Below are 17284 nucleotides of genomic sequence, written 5' to 3'. Positions count from 1 at the left end.
TCATAAATAGTAATCTTTTGTGGTCTTATTCGGATATTTAAATAGTGCTAGTAAGTTTATATAATTATTAGTTTATTCATATTAATTTGTTTTATTATTAATTTAATATTTTAAGGATACACTCTAAGGTAGAATTAATATAGTCATAAATTAATTTATATAAAAAATAACGTCTTTCCATTCCATCCGAGTATCAATTTTGGGCCTAATTTATACCAGCGCTTAAACCCATTTAGTCCTGAAACTTTTTTTTTGTTTAAACCCGAATGTATACATTGAGTAGTGATTAAAAAGGCTTAAAAAGTCAGGGAAAAATAAACAAAAAAATATCCGACCTCCAGATTGGCCACAATTTGGTGTTCTTTTAAAAGGACAGTATGACTAAGTTACTTTAAATGAAAAAAATTTTTTTCCAAAAATATTTATTTATTAGCAAGTACAATTTATATTCATTGAGTGTGATAATTATAAAAGCATTCTTTAGGATGAAGGACAACATTAGACTTGTATTAGTGGTATGCATTCTGAACTGACATATTGACACAATGAGATATCAAAGGAAAATATCACTTTTTTCCTCGTACAGTTGTTCGATACTGAGCAATATTTTAGTCGCTTCTGTCAACTCCACCCATGTTTTCGTTGTACAGCTGTATGGGCTTAGGTTGATTTATGTACATATGCTTCTTCTCGGATTGTGAAAATCGTTTTACTTTATTTAGAGGGAAAACTGAAGACACGTTCGATGCAAAAGTAACGACACTATTATCATTCCAATTACATATTATACTCATCTACCATGGAATAATCAAAAGCACCTCTCTCCAGTTTTTTCATCTCTTTTATTGTTTTTAGGGGACATTTTGGAATTCTATTTACTCTTGTGGTACCTGTACCTTTTATGTTTCTGACCTTCAATTCTTTCAGGAGAGACAAAGATGTGAAGTAGTTATCAAAAAACAAATGAAATGGCGCAAATGGCATCTTCTGTAAAACATCGGCGTATTTGAGAACAACACTTGACCCTAAACCTAAATGACTATATGTTGGTGGTAGAGTTGAAGATGCTCCCTGATATTGATCAAAATATATGATATATCCAAGTCTCGTTCCTCCAACCCAAAACTTGTAGCCCCAGCGAATGGGCTTCCCACGGATGAATTGTTTGCAACTATGGCGTAAAAAATAGGGCACCATAGCTTCATCTGTTCTGTGGTTTTCTTCTATTGGAGCATATTCGAAGAATTTTTTGTTCAGAGATTCGAAGATTGGCCTCATTTTAGAAAATTTACCTTGCTTATCCAGTTGGGTGTTATCATTGCAGTGAATGTTTGTCATAATATATTGAAATCGATCTCTGGATATAGCTGAACAAACTACTTTATTATTTGTATCATCAGAATTTTGCCAATACATTTTTCTTCTAGCAACAGAGCAATAACCACTAAGCAGTAATATACCAATGAAGCAAAACATTTCATCCGTAGATATATCACCTACAAAATTTTTTTGTTGGGCATATGAATTACTATATTCCGTAATTTGCTTAACTATATCAGCCATAAACAATTTATCCAAAATATCGTTGGTGGTGAACGCTGATTGTTTACGGATTGAATTGGAATCCATGTAGAGAAATTCGATTGTAAATCTCGTTTTGAGTACTTGAATTTTTTAAATTTCTTAAGTTTGTGTTCAACAAAGTCTGCTAATGACTTATCATCATCTGAATCAGATTGATTTGGTAGATTAACTTGACACTCTGCCCTAAGTTGACATCCAGGTAAATTCTCAATATCAACAATATCTTCTTAACCCGAATCCTCATCGGTAACGTCATCGTTAGCATTTTCAGGAGGCAAAATTGCAATGCTATCTGGAACGTCAATATCTTCTTTTTCTATTTCTTCAAGTAGCTCCGCTAGCGTAAGGGGCTTTTTCCAGTACGAACGACTGAGAAAAATAAAAAAATATTTATTAGTAATACAGAACACTATAGACGTAAAACAGAAATAGCATACCTAGCTTTATCCATTTCAAGTGGCTGAAATCACTCCCACACAAAAACTTCCTGACACACTGGAAATTATTTACTAAATGATTCATAATAAGATTGGATGGGTAATATGATAATTTAGGATTGTAAAACTAATACGGCATCTACATTTAAAGATTAAATTTGTAATGTACTAGAAGAAACCTTCTGGCCTTTATAAAGGACGGTAGGTTCAAATGGGTTTTAATTCAACATATAACGTATATCCAAAGTTTTGGCACAAAATATTTATCGGATTTTTTTAATGAAGAAATTTATTTAAACTCTAAACTAGTTATCATAAATTACAACTCAATATTTAACTAAACTATTTTATTAAATAATGTTGAGTGGTCATTCTACACTACCAGTCGCAAATTTCTTCCAATGTCTGTCATAAGGTCCTGGACGAAATTCAAATAATTTTATCTCAGTTTCTCGTTAACTAGAAGCCTTTATTATTCTTCACCTTGGGCTTTCCAGCCTCCATGATAAATCTTTCTTGACAGTAATGCCCAAAAATCCTATATTGGGTGAGCCTGCGACAAGTTTGGAGGGCTGCTGTATTTAGGAACAAAAGGTATGTGGTAATATCGAAGCCAGTTTTGGGTATCTTTTGAGTAATGTCATGATAATAGGCCTGTCTAAAACATAATATCTTAATTAGCATAATGTTCGTGGACAAACTGAAGCAATTTAAAAAGAAAGTTATTAATATAGCTCTGAATACTAGGGCGGTTCGAAAAGTACTTAGCCTACAAAAGAAAAACAAACATTTTAAACAGTGAAGACTTATTTCTTAACAAACTCTCCATTTAGCTTGATACGCTTGACCCAGCAATGATCCAACTTATTTAACTCGTCTGAAAAAAAAAACGGTTTATCGAGGTCTGCAAAGTAGGCTTTCGTGGCGACGATGACCTCCTCATTCGACTTAAATTTCTGACCGGTGAGTGAACTTTTCAAGTTTGAAAACAAAAAGAAGTCTCACGTGGTCAAATATGGTGGATAAGGTGAATGATGCAATAGTTTGTGGCCCAATTCGACCAAATTCGCATTGGCGATGGCAGACGTATAAACCAGTGCGTTGTCTTTCTTCTAAAAAAAACTAAAGTACTGTTGGAAGAGTACTTTTTTCTTAAACATATTTTTTTGTCTGCAATTCTTCGTCGAATCGGCCAAATAATTCGGCGTAGTATGGCCCTGTGACCGTTTTGCCTTTCTCCAGGTAATCGATGTAGACCATTTCTTGTGAATCCTAGAAAATGATCATAAAAGTGACCATCACCTTTCCGTCTGATGGGACAGTCTTCGCCTTGTTTCGTCGACAATTACAAAATAACGTAGAAGCTTCTTCAGATTGCGCGAAGGAGATTTCGCTCTTTTGAGATGCCTATTGTCCCAACTACCTCGCGCACCTTTAGTCGGCGGACTGGCAATATAAGATCGTGGATTTTTGTCACTTTATTATCCGTGGTAGCTATTTTTGGGGCATTAAGGCGTGGCCTATCAAAAACTGACGTGCAACTACATTAAAACTCATTAAACCAATTTTTAACGATTGCCATCAAAGAAGAATAGTCACAGTACACAGCATCCAAGCGCTCTTTGATTTCGCTACGCCGTTTCCCTTTTCAATATCAAGAATCGATTGGCTGCGCCGTTTCCCTTTTCAATATCAAGAATCGATTCACCGACCGATATTGCTCTTTTTCCATTTTTCTTAAATCCGCGGACACGTCCATTTTCACACTCTATGAAAACAAAACCATTAGTACAATTTGGCTGAAATTTTGACATTATACGTCAATAAGAATGTATTACACGATAGTTGATTTCTCTTGAGTAGTGGCGTCATCGGGCGGTGAGGCTAAGTACTTATCGGACCGCCTACGTATTCAAAGATTCACCCCTCAAAGCAAATATTTTGCTTTATGTTCTAATATCGTCAGAGTATTAACCTTCGTTGTCCGTATAAAATCCATCGCTTCCTTTCATTTCATAATTTCTCAAAGTTAAACATATGACTAACAAAAGTCATCTAAAATAATGATTTTTTTATTAGCAAAGTTTACCATCGCTTCCTTTTATTTCATAATTTCTCAAAGTTAAATATATGACTAACAAAAATCATCTAAAATATTGATTTTTTTATTGACAAAGTTACCTGCCTCAGTTGACGACAACATCTTGGTGTACAAAGGAGTTTGAGAGTATTTTAGGTACGTTTTTTTTTGTTACTTAAGATCATCTCTCCTTAATTTCCACGATATCGTACTCTTAGAAGATCTGTATTGATGAGCCAGTCTTCTCGTTAAAATTCCAACCTATTTTTTATCTTCTCACCAATCTCTCTGACCTCTGTGCAGTAAATGCACGAGCTCTTCCACTGTTTGGGAGGTTCAGACATGATATTACCTGCTCCCACTGTGCTATTGTTTTATAAATGCTTCTGCGAGAAAAGTTTTTGTTCTAGAATATTCGACAGATTTCGGCTTTGGATACCCGTCCAACCAACTTGTAGACGCGTTTTCTTATTTTTAATTTATATGACATTTTAAGCCAAAAATTTCACAATAAATAAATCTCTACTAACAGCAAACAAAGTAAACAAACTCTTGTTTTCAAAGGCAACTTGATGTTATTTTGATTTTCTTAGAATTAAAGCCAATGAATTTTGTGCCAAAAATTTTAGGATATACGTTATTTCTTACATTATACTCACTCTAATATCGAAGGAAATGCTGAAATTACGGATCCAAGATAGGATTCGACCAGACAAAAGAAAGAAACGACATCTATACCTCACAAATTGGGGAGAAGAGAAATCAAAATTTGTTGCAAAAAATTTTTTTACACAAAAAGATCATGTTTCTTTACTTTAAAGTATTATTTTTTACTTATAAAAATATCACACGACTTGAAGCGACTCATTTTTCCTTAGTTGCTAATAAGATTTTAGTTACCAAGTAAATGAAAAGATTATATACATATATTTTATTAAAGTTGGATTCACATGTAATAGCCAGTTTTGTTACATGTAAAGGAAGTTAAATAATTTTAAAATTTTAATGTTAATCAACTTGATACTAAAACTCTGTACCCGGACCTTTTTTTATTAATTTTCTACACCACTCTTTTCGGTTTTGTGTTTGGTTATTTCTGTTGGAAGCACAAATCGTCCTCACATTCTGCATTATATCATATCTCCACCTTATTTTTGGCCTACCACGCTTTTATTTTATAAGTAACACTATAGTTATCCCCTCTATCATTTTTTTGCAAAACAAACGTGGAAACGATAAAATTATAGAATAAAAAACTAACACTCTGTATAAAACAGAACAACACTAACAAAAAAGATCTTCTTTCGAAGAAGGAATGCTAAAAGAATTAATAAAGGAAGTCAGACACATACATTTTACAAAGTAACATTATGAGAAGCGTTGCACTTAGTAAAATTAGTTTCCGGAAAAAGAAATAGCATATTTCTAAATATATATTACATGTATATAAATAAAGTATCTATCCTCTTATCTCACTTACTCCCATGCTAGTGATATCTAGCTTGTCCATTTCCAGGAACAGATTTTTCAGCATACTTACGCTCATACAAAGATAGTAATCCTATGCGACTGAAATGGAGTTCATGAGAAAAAGCTGCAGAGTGACAAAAATGGATCGCATCAGAAATGAGGACAAAAAACGAAGAATGGTAGTAGAACAAGACATACTTAGCTACATCGAAGAAAAACGTTTAATTTGGTATGGACATGTGAAAAGAACAGATCATACAAGATGGATAGCAAAGATTTCGGATTGGAGCCCAATAGGAAGGAAGAAAAGAGGTAGACCCCGAAGATCATGGATGGATGAAGTGGACGAGGCCATGGAAAGACGAGACCTCAGAGATGGAGAATGGCAGAACAGAAAGGACTGGAGACGTTGGCTGAAAGAAGGAAGGTGGTGACAGCTGTAAAAATCCTTATATAGATAGATCCTATGCGAGATATTCATTTGCACCTTCTGGCTGGTAATGGTCTGTTTACATGGATTTCGCTGATTAATCAGCGTTACTTTTACATTATTCGACCATCTAGCATTCTGTGTTAAACAGAGGACTCTCGCAATTTTATTAAGTTCTTCCGATCTTAAGCTTCCAGCTTAAGATAGTTCCCAGAGATTCTTTTCACGTCGTTTGTTTATCGTGTAGGTAGTCTACTTCTGCTTCTTCTATCTACTCCATCGCCTGTTATTCATTCTGGCCACATTGTCTGCCCAGTTCTACTTTAGCCATACTATGTGCTCTACGACATTTATGTTTCTGAGAGTTAGTAAAAGTAACCACCGTTCCCGTCTTCTTTGGGCTACTTTGAGTTTGGTTGCTGTAGCCTGGGTAAAGGAAAGTGTTTTGGCCTCATAAGTCATGACTGGGTGTACACATTAGTTGAACGTTTTCTTTTTAATTAATTTGGCATGTTGATCTATGTCTGATTGACCTCCATATGTGACCCATGCTTAAGTCATTCTTCCAAGCAGTTATTGCTATTTCATTGCAGCCGACTTTTGGATTTTCGCTTGGTACCAGATTTGTCATGTATTGTGTCTTTCCAAAATTTATGTTTAAACCAATTTCCTTACACGCGGGATCTAACTCAGTAAGCATAGTTCCAATCTCATTTATTTTATCATCAGAATTATGTCGTCAGCAAATCGCACATGGGAGAGTATTTCGCCGTCGACATTAGTTTCTTGGCCGTCTCACTCCAACTGTTCGACATCATGTTACGGGACTGCGTTAAAGAGTTTTTAGAGATAACTTGTCTCCTCTTTTGATTTTTATACATTTTGTATCTTTGTGTAATTTTACTGTTCATATTTCCGATCAGTTTGGAGTACCGATAATCTATACGACTTTCCTTTAACGTTCAGTGAAGATATTCTTTAGTACCAAAGTTTTTCTTAAAAACCTGCCTATTCCTTAGGTTGGTAAACATGTAATTTTGTGTCTAGTCTATTTGTTATTATTTTTGTAAATAGCTTGTAAATGTAATTTAGGTTTGGGGTTATGAGTCGGTAAATTTCAAGATCTGTTTGACCACCCTTTTTCTGTAATAAAATGGTAACTGCACTGTGCAAGTTTGTGTGTGTTTCGCTTTGGTGCAGACAAGTTGAACAGATCATTTATATTCTTTATAAGTTATTCTTCCCTTCTTTCCTTCTCCTGGAGCTTTATTTCTTTTAACTTTCTTCAGTGCGTTCCTTATTTCGTCTGTTGATATATCAGGCATCTCTTCCGATTCTTGCTTGACTACTCTTTGTTCTGAATTCCTAATTTTTCTGTTCGTTGATCATCAAGGTTTTTTCGACTTTTATATAATTCTATATAAAACTCTTCTACTACCCTTAGTAATTTTTCTCTGCTAGTGATTATAGTTATATATTCATTCTTTAATTATTTCGTTTTGTATTTTTTATCATTTGATAAGTTCACTCTTAAAAGTTTGAGATTTTTGATATCTTCAATCGTATGTTGAAATCATTTACTTTTATGCTCATGGTTGGGCATTCTAATATATTTTTATATATTTTTTTATCTCTCTAAATTAGTGGTGTTCTTGGCTCCTACTATTTTTTATTTTTCTGTTTTTTGTCGTGGAAAAGTTTCTCCACGTATTCTTTCCATACTTTCTTTTTATCTTCTTTGGTTATGGCAAGGTTATTGCCTTTCTTCTTCTTCTTCTGGTTCCTATCCGTTTCGGATGTTGGAAATCATATTGGCAATCATGACCTTGCTCGCTGCGGCTCGAAACAGCTCCGTTGAGGTTTTCTTAAACCATGTTCTTAAATTCCGCAGCCATGATATTCTCCTTCTACCGGGTCCTCGCTTACCTTTGACTTTACGTTGCAATATAGACTGCAGCAGGGAGTAACGGTGCTGATTTCTCATAACGTGTCCCAGATATTGCAATTTTATGCGTTTGATCGTAAACACAATCTCTGGTTCCTTCTTCATTTTTTCTAGAACTTCCTTGTTCGTGATCCTTGCTGTCCATGATATTCTCAGCATTCTTCTATAAAGCCACATCTCAAATGCTTCAAGTTTTTTAATAGTGGTGTCTGTAAGCGTCCATGCCTCCGCCCCGTACAACAACACAGAGAAAACATAGCATCTCAAATGTCTCATTTTTGTATCCAGGGATATGTTGTGACTTTTGAAGATGGCGCTCATTTTGTTAAAGACCGTTCTTGCCTTTCCTATGCGGCACTTTATTTCCTGTACATTGCTCCACTGTTGCTCCATTGCCTTTATCATCTGTTATTTTCCCGCTGTTGCGTTTTCGGAACTTTCCGGAATTATTTTGCAGATCTTGTACCACAAAGGTTATTGGAAACAGTAGAAATGAAAGTACTTTTTGATTAAAAAATTCGCACAATTACAATGAAAGTTGTGATTGTTTGTAAGAACAGAGGGGCAAAAGCAGCTATAGATCAAGGAACAGTTAAAAAAACAATATTAGTACAATCTATAAAACTAAGGAATAATCTGAAATACACACCATTAAATATACTGTCATAAAGCCTATAAAAATACGGGCCGATTAGATGGCCTCACAAAACGACAAACGGGAAAAGCAGTGATTTTTTTATAAACTACTGTGAGATTTAAACAAGAACAAAAAAATTAAAGATACGTAAAAACTCTAACATTTACACTCTGAAGAATAATATGATTACTGAAGGGTAAAGGTGCCATTGAAGCAACTTGCAATAAACATTAGTATGCTAAAAATAAATAAATTTAAGTCGTAAATAATTTATCAAAATGGATCAGTTATTCGTTAAAGACTTTGACCTTGTGTAATGAAAAAAAAAACACAGTACCTAAATGGCAAATACAAATATTTAGAAATTCGCTCCCATGTAGTCTTTTACCATACTTTCCGCAAAAAGAAAATTTGTTAAATTCATTTTAAATTATATAATTGTCCCACGGTCATAATAAAAGATTATAATCTATAGTTTGTAGTTGTGCAGGCAATTTGTATTTTATTACCATTTTCAGAAGTCTCAAAATATCCGATTTATGGTCAAGAGGAGTTCTAAGTGGCCTGCTTACCGTATAGATGTACCAAGTCGTAGTCACATAAGCGTAAGCAAAGGTATTACTGGTCGCATGTGGTATAGCACGCTTAATTCGTAAATAAAATGCACTGAAATTATAAGGCTAATGTTAAGGGATTGCCACTTTTCGCTTTTAATTGGTTCTGGTAGTAATAATTCATAAACTATCCCTTATTGATAAAATTATTGTTAATTGTGGCTAATTTATATTTTTAATGTCATACATAATATTTTACAACTGGCTTTTTGATATGATCGTAATTAGAAGAAACCCTCAGACTACTAGCTTCTACTGGTCGTTGTACTTGTGGGAGACTCATTACTATAGTGTAGTTGATATCCTATTGTGGAGGGAAAGTTAGGTATTATAATAAATAAATAATTCAATTCCGTTAAATGGAGTAGACTAAATAAACTTTACTCATCATTTTCTCTTTTTTTTTATCTCGAGGCGAGGTCGGCTTTCTTAATTATTCCATATTTTTCCATATTTGGTAATACCACTATTGATTCCCCATAAAGACGTCTTTCAGCTTCACACCAGATCTTAATTCCTCCCTCCTACTTTTTCCGGGTACTTGCTGCTTAACGACTTTTGGTTGGTGATTGTCATTTCGGCATTGAACCTGCCATAACTATCCTATTCTCTGCTTTCTCATTTTGTATTAATTGGTGTCACAGCTAGAGTTCGCCTAATATACTAGTTCTTCATTTTATTCTTTTTTGTCGATCTACCTAACCATTTTCATTTTCTCTGTTTCGTAGTTCATCTTTCTTTTTAGCTGTCCAACATTCATTGTCGATTATAGCAGTTTTGTTGTTCTTTTCATTTCATCCATTATATCCATTTCACTTCAACTCTACTAAATGTAACTTTTATTTTTCCATTAAAACGTAAAACTTATCCTAGCTACTTAATACTATCTTTTTTGCAGTGCCTACCCGTTGCGGGTAGGTACTGTTTAGAAGGCAAAATGTCTCAAGGGCTCAGAAGTACATCGTGGTTGAAGAACATAAGACAGTGGGCAGGAATGACTATTTAGAGCAGCTGTCAACACAGTTGTATGGACAAACGTGATTGCCAACATCCACAGAGGATAGGCACCAAAAAAAGAAGACGTTACGGATATTGGCTACAAAAATGGCTAGTCTTACTTTATTGACTGTTGCTCTAAAAAGTTGTGTAGTCGTTAAGTTGTACCAATCTCAGAGATTACGCTTTCCTGGGCCTACCTTACCGTGATGATTTGGCGTAGGCTGTACCGATGTTCGTTACACATTACGTGGCCCATGTATTCCAGTTTGGGTGGTTTTATAACTATGCTTAGTTTATAGTCGTTTCTCATTTTTTGCAATACTTCAATATTAATAACTCCATCCATCCAAGAGATTCTCAGCAGTATGCTTCTGCATCCTTTGATAATCAAGTAAGCACACATATACATCGCAGTTGACGTCTTTATATATTTAAAAGAGTACTTAGACTGCAAAGAGAGCCTCATGGACGCCCAATACGGTTCTAAACCTGAAATGTGTGTTTGTCATGTACACCTTGTCTGACTCACCAGCAGATCTTAAATAAAAAAGAAGGAAAAACGTGTGCTTATGTTCGCTTATACCAACCTTCTGAGACAAATACTGGTGATTAACTAAATCAGTTATCGGTAAAATAGTTTCGAAACAAATCAGTTTTTTCTATCAGATGTCGCTATTGCGTCCATAACGAAGCCATTTTATTGTTGCTTCTTAAGACAGAAAAGATTTATTTTTCACGTTGAGAACGCCTATGAATAACTGTTCTGATGAGACTTATTAAGTCGAAATACGTATCAACAGATACATAGACGCTTTGTGCGTGAAATCAAATCTTTACTGTCTTTTTCATTTTAAATCAGTTATCTGTATGTTTTTACTACTCCTACAGCTAAAAAAGTTATACGAGCTTTACAAGCCAAAGAGTTACGGGCAACTGGGTTACCAGAGTAGTCTGGGTCTAGGTTACCAGAGTAGTCTGGGTACGCCTACAATTCGAATACCCTATAATAGTTTCTGAAGAGAACAACTGGAGTTGGCGAACAAGACTTGCGAATTATCTCAGAACTATACTGGCACCAAACGGCAACAATTGAAATAGAGCACACTACATTCGAAGATATAACAATCCGACGAGGAGTGAGACAGGGTTGCGTCTTATCACTGCTACTGTTTAGTTTATATTCGGAGCCTATATTCAGATAAGCATTAAACGGAATCAGCATAGACAACATCAGATATGCTGATGATACCATCTTAATAGCAAGCAAAGCACAAGAACTGCAAAATATAATAAATACGGTAGTTCACTACAGCGAAATGTTCGGTTTATATCTAAACGTTTCCAAAACTAAAACTTTAGTATTTTCAAAGACACCAATAAACGTACATGTGTATGCCAAGGGTCAAATAATAGAACAGGTAAATTCCAAAAAATAATTGGGAGCAAATATCAATAGTCAGTGTAATCCAAAAAAAGAAATCTTATAAAGAATCGAATAAGCAAAGAAAGCATTCATGAGCATGAAAACATTTTTTACAATATCAGACCTTAGTCTGCAGCTTAGAATCCGAATCATCAGATGTTAGGTTTTTTCTGTCTTACTATATGGCTGTGAAAGTTGGACGATGGACTCTGAAATGAAAAAAGCATAAATTCCTTTGAGATGTATATATACAGATGAAAGCTGAGAATTCCATGGGTACAAAGAGTTACTAATGTTGAGGTACTTCGTCGCATGTGTAAACAAAAAGAATTACTAAGAATAATCAAAGAGAGGAAAATGCAATACTTGGGTCATGTGTTGAGAGGCGAAAGATACGAATTACTTCACGTTATACTGGAAGGAAAGGCAAAAGATCAATAGGAAGATGCCGGAACTCGTGGCTGAAAGACCTGAGGAGATGGTTCGACCGCTCATCCGCAGAAATCTTTCGCGCAGCAGTTTCAAAAACTACAATTGCCATTTGGATCGCCAACCTTCGAAAGGAGACGGCACCATGAGAAGAAGAATAATAGTTTCTGGGTATCCAGGTTTAAATATTTTCGATCCTTGTGACTCCATTTTTGTAAATTTCTTTTAGTCGGTAAGTTTTACGCACATAAATGCAAGCAAAGGTATTACTGGTGGCATGAGGTATATCACGCTTGATTCATTCCTACATAAATTATTCTGAAAGAAACTGTAAGGCTGCGGTAGAATTTAGAAATTGCTATTCTTTGCTTTTAATCGGTTCTGGTAGTTATCTTCTTCTTCTTCTTCTTCAGTGCCTTATCCGGTCCGGATGTTTACGATCATCAAGGCTATCATGGTTTTGTTGACTGCTCTGTGAAATAGTTCCGCGGAGGTCATCCCTAACCATTGTCGGAGGTTTTTTAACCACGAGATACGACACTTCTTTTTTTTTTTCTCATGGGCTGTAGGACCTCAAAGTTGGTGACATGGTCGCTGGTAGTTATAACTGATTTCTTTTTAGGTAATTACATCTTATTGTTTATCTCGGTTTTTATAGGCATATGAGTGTACGCAAAGTATTACTGGTGATATGTGTATAAAGAATGACACGCTTAATTGTTATCTAATTTGTACTAAAACTGTAAGACTATTGGTAAAAAACTGTAATATTCGCAGTTTTGGCTTTGTAGGTTTCTTTTACCTATTGGGTTACTGACTTCATTTTGAAGTGTATGTTAATATTGAAAAATATTATTTCATTCGTATATATGAATGATGGTATCTGCGGCTTTAATTCTATTTTGTGAGTGACTATGAATATTACATATTTGTATTTTTTGAATGCTGATTATATATATATTGTTTCTATTCATTAAAATTTAACTGTTTTCGTATTCTTGCATAAACTTTAACAAATAATGTTAGATACCATAAGGCTAATAGATATCTAATACATCCTAAACCATCAGGATCTGGTGAAGAAATATGTGGATAATACATAAATATATATTTATTGTTTGTCTTATGCTGTTAGGTGTTAAGGGTTGATGCATCTAACTTCTGATAAATGTTTTCCATTATTTTTTGGTCTGTACTATTTGTTTTCTATCCTATCATAATTTGCCCGTACATATCACTGTTCAAGACCTTCATCGGGTGTTTTTTTTTATTTTTCCCTATTGGTTTTGTCCCCCAAAATTTTCTTTGCTTAACTATTATTGTCCATATAAACCGGGCTATTTTTTCTGTATTTTGTCTAGCAATGTTAGATAAGTAGAACCTCTACTAATACAGAGATATTTGGTCTTTTGGATGTTGACTATTAAACCCCCGATTTTGTACTCTTTAATCAAGTTGCGAATCACCTACTACAAATTTTCCCTACAGCTTAATATAACTGCTTAGTCAAAAGCAATCTGTAACTTATATACGTTTGTGTATTCCCATTCCTTGAATTTTTTGTTTCCATTGTTTTAAAGTTGTTGTCACATAGATTTTGAACGTCGTAAGTGATATATCATGACCACCATCAAATCTCGATAGTTACAATTCTTTGGACATATTATGCGAAATGAATCCAGATATGCTCTCCTTCAAGCCAACCTGCAAGGAAAAATATTTGGAAAACGAGGTCCAGGAAGAAGAAGAAGAACATCTTGGTTAAAGAACCTCAGAATCTGGTTTAATACAACATCTGTGCAGTTTTTCCGCACTACGGCAGATAAGATAAAGGTTGCCATGATGATCGCCAACATTCGTAACGGATAGGCACATCAAGAAGAGAAGAAGAAGGTGATATATAACATCGCTCTCTCAAATATTTATTTACTAAGAATTCGTCCGATTTACATATATTTTCCTATTTTTACACTTGATTTTATTCCATGGTATAGATTAGGTAGACTTGTAATAAGAGTGTGATTTAAATTTGTATCTTTTAGGACTTTCCAGAGTTTTATTGTTGGTATTGTATCGTATGCTTTGTGTAACTTGAAAAATATTACATGTATGTCTCTACAATTTGCCATTTTTTCTGTATGATTTGTTTTAAACAGAATAAATTATCGTAACATGATCTTCCCGCACGAAATCCGGTTTAGTTCGTCCTCTTCTTGGACTTTAATTTTCTGTTCTAAAAGATATCTTAGTAAACGTCCATACAATCTGCTGACTGTATTGAATAGTAACAAAGCCGTTTCCAGAAATCCGAATCGCTGCCTATATGTGTTATTATGAGCCTCCATTCTTTACCCACTGGTGTTTTTAACCTGTTGAAAACCCTTCAATGAAGGCTTGTCGACGGCTTTTAATTTCAAAATCTTGCCCCACCTTTGACACAGTATGACCTTGATTTAGCCAAGTTTCATCTAAATAGTACACTTTACGCCCTTCACGACGATGCTCTCTGATTTTTGTGAGTAATATCTCCGCTACAAGATAATTTTATCTTTTTGTATAAGAACACTGCTGTTGCTTTTTTTAATATGCACTAAGCAGCAAAATTAACGCACCACCTTAAAAAGGATGTCATAACCTGTACTTTTTACGTTATGCCAACAAAAACGTTTTGTATTATAAAAGTACATATCGCACCTCCACTAAAAAAGAGTAAAAAACGTTCTTTTGAGAAAAATGATGTAAAAGATTTTAGTTCAGTTGAACATGTATTTGTCAGTTCCATGACTAAATGAAAGCTGATATGCTATTTTATTGTAAACTGGAATATATTAGCTTAGTGTTATTGGTGCATTATTTTTCTCAGAAAATTCAATTTTTGCAGTTAATAGTAAACAAATAGAAACATGCCGATATTGTGACACTTTTTTAGAACAAGATATTATCATCTTAAAAATCACGTTGTTAGAGTATAATAAAGCAAACACAAAGAAAAACAGAAAAAAACTTTTTTGTTGTTTATTGTTACGAAGAGTTATAGAATGCTAAATAACAACTGGAAATGTGATTATTCTTTACTAAATCCAAGAGATCTTTTTTCTTATTGTCATTAATGCTAAGTACACTTTTGTAGGCCTGTTGTAAGGTACTTGGAATGGTATTATTTTTTCTTGGGCAGAGATCTACTTGCTTGAACTCTTCATCTTTATAGCAGGTTTGATAATAGAGAGTGGTAGGATTTCCTTGATTTAACTTAGAAACCTTTACAAAGCAAAGATTTGATGCTTGTCATGCCTATATCCTCACACAATTTTTTAATCGAATAAAAATTAAAATAACCGAATTCATTTACATGGTAAGGTTCTTTCTTTTTTTGCCACACGAATGATTTGTGCATACTGACTTGTCACATAGATAAGACCAGATTTTAAACTTTTCTTAATATCCTTCTCAATAGTTGAATGAACAGAGTCGCCTTCATTCTATGTCCACTTATCAATATCTATGGGTTATTGAACGTATTTTAGGATATTTCCAAGAGCATAAATATACATAGCAATTAAAAATATATGTTGGCCACAACAATTATCTAAAAAGAAAACGAAGTCAAGCCCAGCTTCATTATTAGAAGTGCAAAGTTTTTTTTTCTATGAAATTATGTACACATGATCCTATTTCATCACTCCCCCTATTTCCATGCCCTTCATGCCAAAAGTATCATTCCGTTGAACCAGTTTTCAAATCAGACACCGTAAAATTATAGCAATTCAACTTCGATTTATAATCAAAAACAGAGACAGTTCATTGCTGCGTAGGAAGAACTGCTTGCAAGTCATAGACTGATACAATGTAATTGGGATTAGCCTTCGCCTTTTCTTGGTCCTTTTCTTTTCTCGATAAATCTTGTTCTTTGTAATACATACTTGTGTTCCAATATTTTCTTAGCTTCTCCTATGGCATTTTCATATGCATCACACAACCCACAGCGATCTTTTCTGTGTATAAAGAAACTAATCTTAATCTCTGTGTTTAAAATTTTTGAGAACATCATTAAATTTGCGTGAGGTAGATTGTTTTCCTGTCAATTTTGTTTATAGTCATTAAATATATCAGTTAAATTTTTTTCACCTTTGATGTATTTCCTATTGGTTTGCTTGCGAAGATAGTGGCGGCTCTCAAAACGAAGAATCGATCGAATGTGCTTACGAACTCCGTCTTTAATCGATGGATCCACTTTTTTATGGTTTTTGTGTTTACCTCTTAAGTCTACTTCCAGTAACCCTTTTTCAGCTTTGTCAACGACCGTTCTTGTAATTCGATTGTTGATATCTAGCGTAGCCATAAAAAAGTATTTGCATACGCGAACTTGCTCATTATTATTTATATGAAAATAGTATGCATTATTATATTGTCTAGGCCTCTCTGCACTGCTGTACCTGTACGCTGGTTTGACTGGTTTCATGCATTTGTGAATGAAATCCCTCTGTCTATTTATATTTTCCAGTGCCCAATATTTTTTTAAAATATCTTTCCTGACATTTTCATCTATTTTATTAGAGCATTTTAGCCGGCATTTATCTCCACAAGCAGGTCTGATACTCCTGGCAACAATAGGTTTTTGTGTTTTAAATCTTGAGGTATATGCTTGGCCAGAGTTTCGTAATTTCTTGGCTTTGTTACTTAACCAGTTTTCAGCTACTGCTACTCGCTTTTTCCCTCTTTTTTTAGGGCTGGCAATTTTGGAGTCTGCTGGATGAGTGTTTGTTGATTGGGTGTCTGCTAGTTGAGTATCTGGCACTTCAGGTCCTGATCCTTGTAAGTTTGTTGCTAGAGTGTCTGCAACTTCAACGCCTGGTACTTCAATGCTTGCTGCTGAATATTTACTGCTTGAAAGTCCGCAAGTGGAGTGTCAGCTACCTGGCTTACATTGTGTGAATTCGACAAGTAACCATTACAACCTGGGCTATCACTACTGCTTTAGCTAGAACTATCACTTGATGTAGAAGAGGAGGACGAACTAGAGCTACTAGAATCTGATTCATAGTTTGGACCTTTTATGGAATCATCATCATTATCGCTTACGAAGTCCGAGATTTGAAGTTCGTCTTTCCGTTCTGGTGAAAGGTCAACCAGTAATAATGGTATACTAGGCTTATTATTATCGTTATCCGTAGCTATAACATAGTTTGCATTATCATAAGAAACAAGTGCAGCATTTTCCTCTTCTAAAAGATGTCTC

The 17284-nt window shown here is 34.5% G+C and overlaps 1 protein-coding gene across 2 annotated transcripts in view; it reads left to right on the top strand.

Annotated features, from left to right (window-relative positions):
- Positions 1-17284, top strand: part of LOC140437228 (pH-sensitive chloride channel 2-like) — a 117225-nt gene that overhangs the window by 64892 nt on the left and 35049 nt on the right. The window contains exon 3 of one of the 2 annotated variants that reach the window (XM_072526608.1): positions 9102-9188. The exons of the other annotated variant lie outside the window; for it this stretch is intronic. Coding sequence (XP_072382709.1) covers positions 9102-9188 — 87 coding nt within the window. The remainder of the gene's footprint in view (positions 1-9101; positions 9189-17284) is intronic. 2 annotated transcript variants of the gene reach the window in all.

The sequence above is a fragment of the Diabrotica undecimpunctata genome, chromosome 3 (assembly GCF_040954645.1).
Source record: "Diabrotica undecimpunctata isolate CICGRU chromosome 3, icDiaUnde3, whole genome shotgun sequence".
NCBI classification, from domain to species: Eukaryota; Metazoa; Arthropoda; class Insecta; order Coleoptera; family Chrysomelidae; genus Diabrotica; species Diabrotica undecimpunctata.
Note: the sequence above shows the minus strand (reverse complement) of the source record. Positions and strands in the feature narration are given on the sequence as shown.